This window comes from Oncorhynchus mykiss, chromosome 13 (assembly GCF_013265735.2).
Source record: "Oncorhynchus mykiss isolate Arlee chromosome 13, USDA_OmykA_1.1, whole genome shotgun sequence".
Lineage (NCBI taxonomy): Eukaryota > Metazoa > Chordata > Actinopteri > Salmoniformes > Salmonidae > Oncorhynchus > Oncorhynchus mykiss.
The window spans coordinates 59259802-59270102 of record NC_048577.1 but is presented as its reverse complement, the minus strand read 5'-3'; the positions used below and the strand labels follow the sequence as shown (position 1 = coordinate 59270102).

The 10301-nt window shown below is 42.1% G+C and overlaps 1 protein-coding gene across 1 annotated transcript; it reads right to left on the bottom strand.

The window, feature by feature from the left end:
• Nucleotides 1-3466: 3466 nt before the first annotated feature.
• On the bottom strand, nucleotides 3467-10141 carry LOC110487018 (MAPK regulated corepressor interacting protein 2). Its single transcript, XM_036941742.1, has 5 exons — nucleotides 9528-10141; nucleotides 9148-9214; nucleotides 8030-8172; nucleotides 4920-5036; nucleotides 3467-3931 (listed from the first exon to the last, which is right to left on the bottom strand). Exons 1-5 carry the CDS (start codon nucleotides 9580-9582, stop codon nucleotides 3861-3863), a joined length of 453 nt encoding a protein of 150 aa, XP_036797637.1. The 5' UTR covers nucleotides 9583-10141; the 3' UTR covers nucleotides 3467-3860.
• Between the last annotated feature and the right edge of the window lie 160 nt (nucleotides 10142-10301).

The following is a 10301-nucleotide window of genomic DNA, read 5'->3' as shown; positions in this document are numbered from 1 at the left end:
TGAACAACAATATACACATGTAAAGTGTTGGTCCCATGTTTCATGAGCTGAGGTAAAAGAACCCCCAGACATTCTCCATACACACAAAAAGCTTATTTCTTTCAAATTTTGTGCACAAATTTGTTTACGTCCCTGTTAGTGAGCATTTCTCCTTTGCCAAGATCAGGGCTGTCCAACCCTCTTCCTGGAGATCTACAGTCCTGTGGGTTTTCAGTCCAACCCTAGTTTAACACACCTGATTCTACTAATTAGCTGCTCAAAAAGACCTTAACGAGCTGAATCAGATGTGTTAAATTAGGGTTGGAATGAAAACCCCAGGAAGAGGGTTGGGCAGCCCTGGCCTAGATAATCCATCCACCTGACAGGTGTAGCATATCAAGAGGCTGATTAAACAGCATGATCAATACACAGATGCATCTTGTGCTGTGGACACAACACAATTCCACGTCTCAAGTTGATGTCTCAAGTTGGCATGGTGACTGCAGCAATATCCACCGGAGCTGTTGCCAGAGAATGAAATGTTCATTTCTCTACCATAAACTATCTTCAATGTCGTTTTATATATTTTGGCAGTATGTCTGACCAGCCTCACAACAGCAGACCACGAGTAACCACGCCAGCCCAGGACCTCCACATCTGGCTTCTTCACCTGTGGGATCGTCTGATGGGGGGAAAGAGTGGTGAGGAGTATTTCTGTCTGTAATAAAGCCATTTTGTGGGGACAGACTCCGTCTGATTGGCTGGGCCTGGCTCCCCAGTGGGTGGGCCTGGCTCCCCAGTGGCTGGGCCTAGCTGCCGAGTGGCTGGGCCTGGCTCCCCAGTGGCTGGGCCTGGCTCCCCAGTGGCTGGGCATATGGCTGCACCACTGCCCAGTTATGTGAAATCCATAGATTAGAGCCTAATGAATTTATTTCTCATGTGAACTGTAACTCAGTCAAATCTTTTAAATTGTTGCATGTTGCATTTCTATTTTTGTTCAGTGTAGATTATAAATGTGATTAGTTAAGAATGTTGGGTAAGGTTGGAAAACAAGTCGCTACCAGGATGGTAACCTGGTAACTGGTAACCTTGCGAGTCACAACTTGCATTTAACACCCTCCATCCACATCCAACCTCCCTCCCTTAAAAGCATTTATTTTATTTGACCATCTGTAAACTGGTCATGGCTAGAAGGGATCCAGCATTTGTCAGAATGTACTTGTTGTTGCAGGTTTATGAGAATTAGGTTAAGAAAAGTGTTAGGATTAACTCAAATGCAAAAAATAAATACAAAAAAATTACTTTTGACAAAAGCCGGATCCCGTCTATGACCCTGTAAACTCCATCCACTGACATGCCACTCTACACTCTGCCCACTGAGCTTTCATCTAACCAATCAAATTAGTTCTGTCTTTGAGCCTGAGCTTCTCTGAGAACAAAATTGAGGCCACCTTGTTGCCAAATGTTGTCAAACGTTGCAGATAGAAATATCATTAATTGAGCTAATGTGATTCCTTAGTCTACATGTCAGAGGCATGTTTGTCCTACTTAGATAGCCCATTTATATATGAACCCAAAACATTGGGTCCTGCTGAACATGACCCATGATTCATGTCAACTTTATATTGTCTAGTGCTGCTCTGTAATGAGCCTTGTATTGAATCCTGCCCTGAATGAGGAAAACTCCTGAGCACAATTCCAAGACTCTTTCTCAATTATTCTTTCCTCAGTTTTGTGTCCTCTCTCCTCACCTAATTTAACACCCTCCAACCTCCTTCCACCTCCAGCCTCCCTCCCTGACCCTCCATCCACCTCTAGCCTCTCTCCCTGACCCTCCAATCTCCCTCCCTGACCCTCCAATGCTAAATTGTAATTATTTTGCCACTATGGCCTATTTATTGCCTTACCTCCCTACTCTTCTATATTTGCACACACTGTACATATATGTTTCTATTGTGTTATTGACTGTACATTTGTTTGTGTAACTCTGTGTTGATGTTTTTGTCGCACTGCTTTGCTTTATCTTGGCCAGGTCACAGTTGTAAATGAGAACTTGTTCTCAACTAGCCTACCTGGTTAAATAAAGGTGTTCTCAACTAGCCTACCTGGTTAAATAAAGGTGTTCTCAACTAGCCTACCAGGTTAAATAAAGGTATTCTCAACTGGCCTACCTGGTTAAATAAAGGTGTTCTCAACTGGCCTACCTGGTTAAATAAAGGTGTTCTCAACTAGCCTACCTGGTTAAATAAAGGTGTTCTCAACTAGCCTACCAGGTTAAATAAAGGTATTCTCAACTGGCCTACCTGGTTAAATAAAGGTGTTCTCAACTGGCCTACCTGGTTAAATAAAGGTGTTCTCAACTAGCCTACCTGGTTAAATAAAGGTGTTCTCAACTAGCCTACCAGGTTAAATAAAGGTGAAATAAATAATAATACATAAAAAAATCTCTCTCCCTGACCCTCCATCCACCTCCAACCTCCCTGACCCTCCAACCTCCCTGACCCTCCATCCACCTCCAACCTCCCTGACCCTCCATCCACCTCCAACCTCCCTGACCCTCCATCCACCTCCAACCTCCCTGACCCTCCATCCACCTCCAACCTCCCTGACCCTCCATCCACCTCCAACCTCCCTGACCCTCCATCCACCTCCAACCTCCCTGACCCTCCATCCACCTCCAACCTCCCTGACCCTCCATCCACCTCCAACCTCCCTGACCCTCCATCCACCTCCAACCTCCCTGACCCTCCATCCACCTCCAACCTCCCTGACCCTCCATCCACCTCCAACCTCCCTGACCCTCCATCCACCTCCAACCTCCCTGACCCTCCATCCACCTCCAACCTCCCTGCCAGCCTTTATTGTATTTAACTCTCACCTGTAAACTCCACTGACTGACCTGTCACTAAGCTCTTCCCACTAAGCTTTCATCCAACCAATCAATCAGTTCCCGACTACCTCTGGAGGTGGTACTATGAACACAGCATGACTACCTCCGGAGGAGGAAGGAGGTCAGGAAGATCTGATCACAATTCCTTCTTTTTAAATTGTCTATACCTGTCTAGAAATGTGGCCAAAATCAGAATATGGCCAAGATCAGGACGCATGTTAGCAGCCGGTATAAACAGGGATCAGTTCTCTCCACGGGCTCCCAAGTGGCACAGCGGTCCAAGGCGCTGCGTCTCAGTGCAAGAGGCGTCACTACAGACCCTTGTTCAATTCCAGGCTGTATCACAACCGGTTGTGATTGGGAGTCCCATAGGGCGGCAGACAATTTGCCCAGCGTCCTCCGGGTTAGGGTTTGGCCAGTGTCATTGTAAATAAGACTTTGTTCTTAACTGACTTGCCTAGTTAAATAAAGATAAAATAATGTAGCCAAGCAGTGAACCACTGTTGTTTGACATCAGTGACCCCCTGTGTAGAGCTATGGCATTGCAAGCCACATCCAAACTCCAAATTAGTGAAGAATAAATCTCACCACGGCACGTCTTGAAAACACATCTTTACTGCGTTTTTAAAGTAGTACAGACATTTTGACATCTTAGCCCACAGTGTTGGGCTTGAGAGATGGAGAATAACCAAAAATTCAAGACTTGTATCTTCCGGGTAGCTGCCCAAGTGGACAGTGTTGGTTGGTTGGTTGTACTGTTTCTGTTAAAAAGGTAAAAGAGTTCAGGTGAGGGGGTTGCCATGGTTATGTCATCGCCAGCGTCCCAGCGCTGCTCTCGAGTAATGCCCATCGCCATCCCATATTTCCACACCTGTTACCAGGTGCACTAGGCTCCAACCCGGTTGAACCCCCCCCCCCTCTCACCCCGACCTCCAGGCCCCTCCATAAGGCCCTCTTCCCTGGCCGATGGGGCCCCAGATGGAGAAGCCCATCAGGACAGGTTGTCAATGTTGGCCAGGAAGCGCTGGGCCCACCACTCATCCAGATCGATGGGAACAAAGTCTGGGGACGGGGAAAAGAAGAGAGTTAGAGGAGGCCTCAAACATTGGGTTATGGTGTGGCAGCATTAACAAGTGGACCTTAACTTTTTGTAGGGTGATGATGTGAACAAAGGTTAGAAGCACATTATTGGAACTGGTCAAACATAGATGGTGACTATATTTTAAACTAAAGTAAGAATTCAGTGGTGAAATGACTTTAAAAGGTCCAATGCAGCTGTTTTTATCTCAATATTAAATCATTTCTGGGTAATAATTGAGTACTTTACTGTGACTGTTTCCAATCAGAATGGTCGAAGAGAAACAAAAATAGATTCTTAGCAAAGAGATTTCACAAGCAAGAATTCTGCTACGACTGTCTGAGTAGGGAATGGAAAACTGAAAACCAGCTGTTATTGGCAGAGGTGTGGAACTCTCTTTCTTATTGGTCTATTATATAACTCATTTACCACCTGGTGATGTCATCAGGCAGGCCAAAACAAGCAGTCTTTTCTCATCATTTTCACAACTTCAACTGCACTGGGCCTTTAAGACCACGAACAGTGAAAACTCAGAGGTCATATCAGAACTTTCCCAATGTTTCCCAATAGGACATTCCCAGTCAATGAACTCCAATATGACTTTCCCAATATCACTTCCCAATGTCCCCCAATATAACTTCTGAATGTTCCCAAATAGGACTTTCCCAAAATGCCTCTTCACATTGCTAAGAATGAAGACATGATGACTGACACAACCCTACATCACACTGGTTTATGTGGTGGCAGTGCTGTGACAGCCCTAACACACACGCAGATGTGACCTTCTGTCCAGGTGACCAAAAGAAGGTGCATCTTTCCATTGGGTGTGAAAAGCATGGGAGGTACGGACAGAGGAAGTGCTTTAGTGTCAAGGAAATGTACTGAGGGGGAGAGAATGGAGAACAGATTACAGTGAATGAGTGTTTAAGGGATGAGACTGAAGGAGGAAGGTAGACTCAGGTCAGGACTCACTCTTCAAGGCTGGGTTGGGGTTGGTGTCTGAATACTGCACTGGTCCCTGAGCACTGGCACTTCCTGTCTCATCACTGGCTCCTCCCTCCTCCGCCAGCTGCACTACCTCCTGCCAGGCTGCAACAGCAACACACAGACACAACCTGGATACATGCAGCCTTCAGTAGAAATGAATGTAGGTTCCTTGGGTTTTCTTAGAAATCTATAGATTGTTCTTAGACATGTTTTAGTTTAATATTGCGAATACTACCAGGAGAAACAAAGAAGAAGAAAACAATATCAAAATACTACCAGGAGAAACAAAGAAGAAGAAAACAATATCAAAATACTACCAGGAGAAACAAAGAAGAAGAAAACAATATCAAAATACTACCAGGAGAAACAGAGAAGAAGAAAACAATATCAAAATATTACCAGGAGAAACAAAGAAGAAGAAAACAATATCAAAATACTACCAGGAGAAACAAAGAAGAAGAAAACAATATCAAAATACTACCAGGAGAAACAAAGAAGAAGAAAACAATATCAAAATACTACCAGGAGAAACAGAGAAGAAGAAAACAATATCAAAATACTACCAGGAGAAACAAAGAAGGAGAAAACAATATCAAAATACTACCAGGAGAAACAGAGAAGAAAACAATATCAAAATACTACCAGGAGAAACAAAGAAGAAGAAAACAATATCAAAATACTACCAGGAGAAACAAAGAAGAAGAAAACAATATCAAAATACTACCAGGAGAAACAGAGAAGAAGAAAACAATATCAAAATACTACCAGGAGAAACAAAGAAGAAAACAATATCAAAATACTACCAGGAGAAACAAAGAAGAAAACAATATCAAAATACTACCAGGAGAAACAAAGAAGAAGAAAACAATATCAAAATACTACCAGGAGAAACAAAGAAGAAGAAAACAATATCAAAATACTACCAGGAGAAACAAAGAAGAAAACAATATCAAAATACTACCAGGAGAAACAAAGAAGAAGAAAACAATATCAAAATACTACCAGGAGAAACAAAGAAGAAGAAAACAATATCAAAATACTACCAGGAGAAACAAAGAAGAAGAAAACAATATCAAAATACTACCAGGAGAAACAAAGAAGAAGAAAACAATATCAAAATACTACCAGGAGAAACAAAGAAGAAGAAAACAATATCAAAATACTACCAGGAGAAACAAAGAAGAAGAAAACAATATCAAAATACTACCAGGAGAAACAAAGAAGAAGAAAACAATATCAAAATACTACCAGGAGAAACAAAGAAGAAGAAAACAATATCAAAATACTACCAGGAGAAACAAAGAAGAAGAAAACAATATCAAAATACTACCAGGAGAAACAAAGAAGAAGAGAACAATATCAAAATACTACCAGGAGAAACAAAGAAGAAGAAAACAATATCAAAATACTACCAGGAGAAACAAAGAAGAAAACAATATCAAAATACTACCAGGAGAAACAAAGAAGAAGAAAACAATATCAAAATACTACCAGGAGAAACAAAGAAGAAAACAATATCAAAATACTACCAGGAGAAACAAAGAAGAAAACAATATGAAAGCAGACAGTCATATAGTTGAAATTGGTAAACATAAAATAGGGGGAAACTCACCCTAAGAGTCAAAACATTTTGCAGCTTAAAAGGTGTAAAAAGGAAATAACCTTTGAACAAAAGTAGTCCTGCCACATCACACCCGCAGTGTAAGGTCCAGTAGGGTGAATTTTACAAAGCATGCCGCGTTTGAAACTACATTTTAAATAATGCACTCTGTCATGTGGATTTATGAGCGTTCAGTCCACTGGCACTAATGACCAATGTTATGTCACTAGTCTAAATGTTTCAAGTACTAATGTAAAAAATCATAAGTCAAAATGAACCCCTATTGGGGAATGAATGACTGCATAAATAAATGAATGATGAAGGCAAGTTTGAATTACTATCATTTTAATTAAACATGCTCATAGTGAAGGCAAGATGGAGCTACCATGTTAATGATCCAATCCTTTCACATCTATGATAGGCACCTTTCACCATACGGACCTTCACATGACTTACAAGTGTTGAACCAACGTGTTGTTTTATAATGTAACAAGTAACTCGGTGTAACTTAAAATGTGTATTTACTGGTTAATGATCCTATACAACTTGTTGCAATCCTCCTTTCTAGAACCTCTCTGTAGAACGCCTAGTAAGAGCAGGGCCTACTTTTTGTCCTTGTCCACTCTGACCAAGGTTATGTAGTTAATGTGCTGCCATTGCAAACGTTCAGTAGGAACGACCTAGTGTGTCACATGGGCAAGGGAGGAATGACTTAACAAGTTACACATGCTGTTTGGCTGGGTAGGTTAGGGTTAATGTTGAAATACAGTCATTGAGCTTACTGTGTAGAGCTCCACTTAGGCACAAAGAAATACCTGTGTCTTCATTCAATTACACTGCAGATTCACGCAGTGATTATCAACACATATTTCTAGAAGCCATTGTGTACTACCTTCATCGGAGGCAGAGTAGATCATTTACAGACAGACAGACGAACAGATGGACAGACGGACGGACGGCTGGCTGGCAGAGGGCTTCAATTTGGGTGTGAGGGTAGTGGAATTCCAGCCAGCTGTGCCTGCTATCACTGGTATCAGTGTCAGTGCAGCTGTGATGCTGAGCCTGGGAGGGGAGACTGACTCCTTGTCCAACCCTGACCCTCACCCTGCCTGTAGATGGGTGGGAGAACACTGGGAGGGAGTGGTAGAGGAGAGGTCCTACTGTCACCTCTAAAGGGACACTAGACAGAAAGGAGATGATTTGGACACTACTCAGACTGTAGATGAGGTGAATAATAATAGCATGGTAATATTATGTTTACCATGGCACACATTCATGTTGACTGAGAACATGGCTGACCATGTTGAAAGAGAAACACACATTCTTTGTAAAGTGGGTTGTAGGGGCAAGATCAGATTCCAGAGGCCCATTGTCCATAGAAGTCCTCAGTCACAACCATATTACTCGTGGGTGTACAGTCAAAGTCAAATTGCCAAGGTTTGAGGGGCTTGGTCCATTCTATAAATTGTATTTCTATGGTCTCTCACTCCTTTACCTTCATAGATAAACTTGACATTCTCCTGGTGTGCAGAAGTGAAGCCCTCCTTGGGCTGGGGGTCCACCTGTAGAAGAGCTGCTGGGGTGTTGTGGTACTTCTTCCCATTCAGGCGGTTAAACACTATCTTGGGTGCAGGAGAGCTGCACGACAAAAAAATATGGACTTAAACATTAAAAACTTGTTGATTTATTTTAAGTCTACACACAATATATACCTATAGACCTGTAGTAAATATGACATGATGAAATGTTCTCCAAATAGAGTTTCTTAGGCATGTTTGTTACTGTAAAGGCGTCATAAATTACTCTGACTCTGCTCTCTCTCAATCATTCATTCATGACGAATGAAAATGTATGCTTCACTCAGAGCAAGGACTAGCTAGATAGGAAGTCATCCACCTGAACCACATCGTTACCATACCTTCGAACACAGTACGGTTTCTATGGTGATAACGAAAGCCCACATGATAAGAATGCAGTATTTTTTTGTTTTATTTAGTTGACCTTTATTTAACAGTATGGAGGATGCCATGATGGATATGTCGCAGATTGTGCTTCTCTCTACTCTCCTCGATCAGGACCAAATTAGTGAAATATTGCTAAAGATATGATAAACGCCTTATTGTTGATGTTTATTTGAAACGGGTTATCTTGAAACTTAGTAAACATATGTGAGTAGACAGCAGAGAGCAGCTACCAAGCTAGCATGTTGCTCAGTAGCATGTTGCTCAGCTAGCATACACGTGTTGGGACTAGACAGTGACAACAAACGCTCTTCGGTGACCTTGCTTCCCACACACAAGGTCGTTTCACGCCCCTGTTCAATGACATAAAAGCAGGTGGCTGTGGTTTGGAAAAGACCCACAACAGTGTGCCTTGTGATAGAATGTGCCCCATGGATATTAGTTTTTATAGCTAGCTTGCTACTATTACGTGCCAATACAGGCGCTCGCGCTACAACAATGTTGTAAGATGTGCATTTCTGAAACTTTAATGCTTCACGGGCTGCAGGTGAAGCTATGCCAAACATCATTACAGTACAATAATAACAGTGACACTGCCATTATATGCTAATAACACTGTTAAACCTATGTACAATGCAATAATAGTACTTACTCTGGTATAGACCAAGGCGTTTGTTTGTGCTTGCAGTCATTTATTTTGTCAATCTGCTGCGTTTGACCTCATATTAAAAAAGGGAATAGATATCAACATTGCATTGAAAAGGAAAGCGATATAAACATGTTAAGTTAACTACTGAAAACACAATGTATGTTACTGCCTCTGAATGAAGGCCATGTAATGGATTGGCATCAACATTGGCACATGCGCAAATATACACCCGTGCCACAGTGTAAATGTTAACATGTAACAAGGCATGTATCTAACCTCATAATTACAATGTATCATCACTTTGATGACAGTGTGAGCGAGATGTCACTGGCATGTTGTTACAAAAGTGTCCGAATCGGTCTCCTAGAATCCACCACACTCACCTGTTCGTCGCTGTGTAACAAGTTTGCTGGGACCTCTTGTAATTGTGTACATCATGTGCTAGCAAAATCCTAGTCAACTTCAGTATGGCACTTTGGAGTGTCCTATAGACTTCCCAGGCCGGTTATGTCAGAGGCAAATTGGGTATAGGCACAGTTTATAATTTATAAAATCTTTACAATACTTCCTCTCGTGTAATTTATCGACGCTTCCACGATTCAAAAAACAGGTCCGTGTTTTTCCTGTTACATTGGGCAAATTCCGTTTCAAGATTATCTCTGCATTTCAACTACTAGAATCTTCTGCGCTTCGAACGACTGGTGGAAACTTTTGGGATAATCTACCGCGCAACAACATAACCATGAATCAAGCTCCTCTTTTTCGGTATTAAATCATTCTAGTTGAAAACGTATCTCAAAACAAACCATTATAGATTGCTACGTTCTCCTGAGGCCCTGTGGCACGAGCTGATCGCCTTGCATCCAAGTGTGTGAAGAAGTCGGTAACTTTGGTCCTTGGGGCTGTCCGAGTCCGTACAATGTCAGATCTGATGAAACATGAGCTGTCATTGAGCTGCAAAGACACTCAACCAACGCGCATACATTTTGACATCGCAACACGCCTCCCTCCGTCTTTTAAAGCGACAGTGACCAACTGACTGTATGGCAGAGGACAGGTCTGAAGATAGGGGTACAGCGTTGCCGCTGTCATCAACGTTGCTTTCAGATATGAACAAAACAAGAATAAGGTGTCATGTATACACAGTGACCATACAA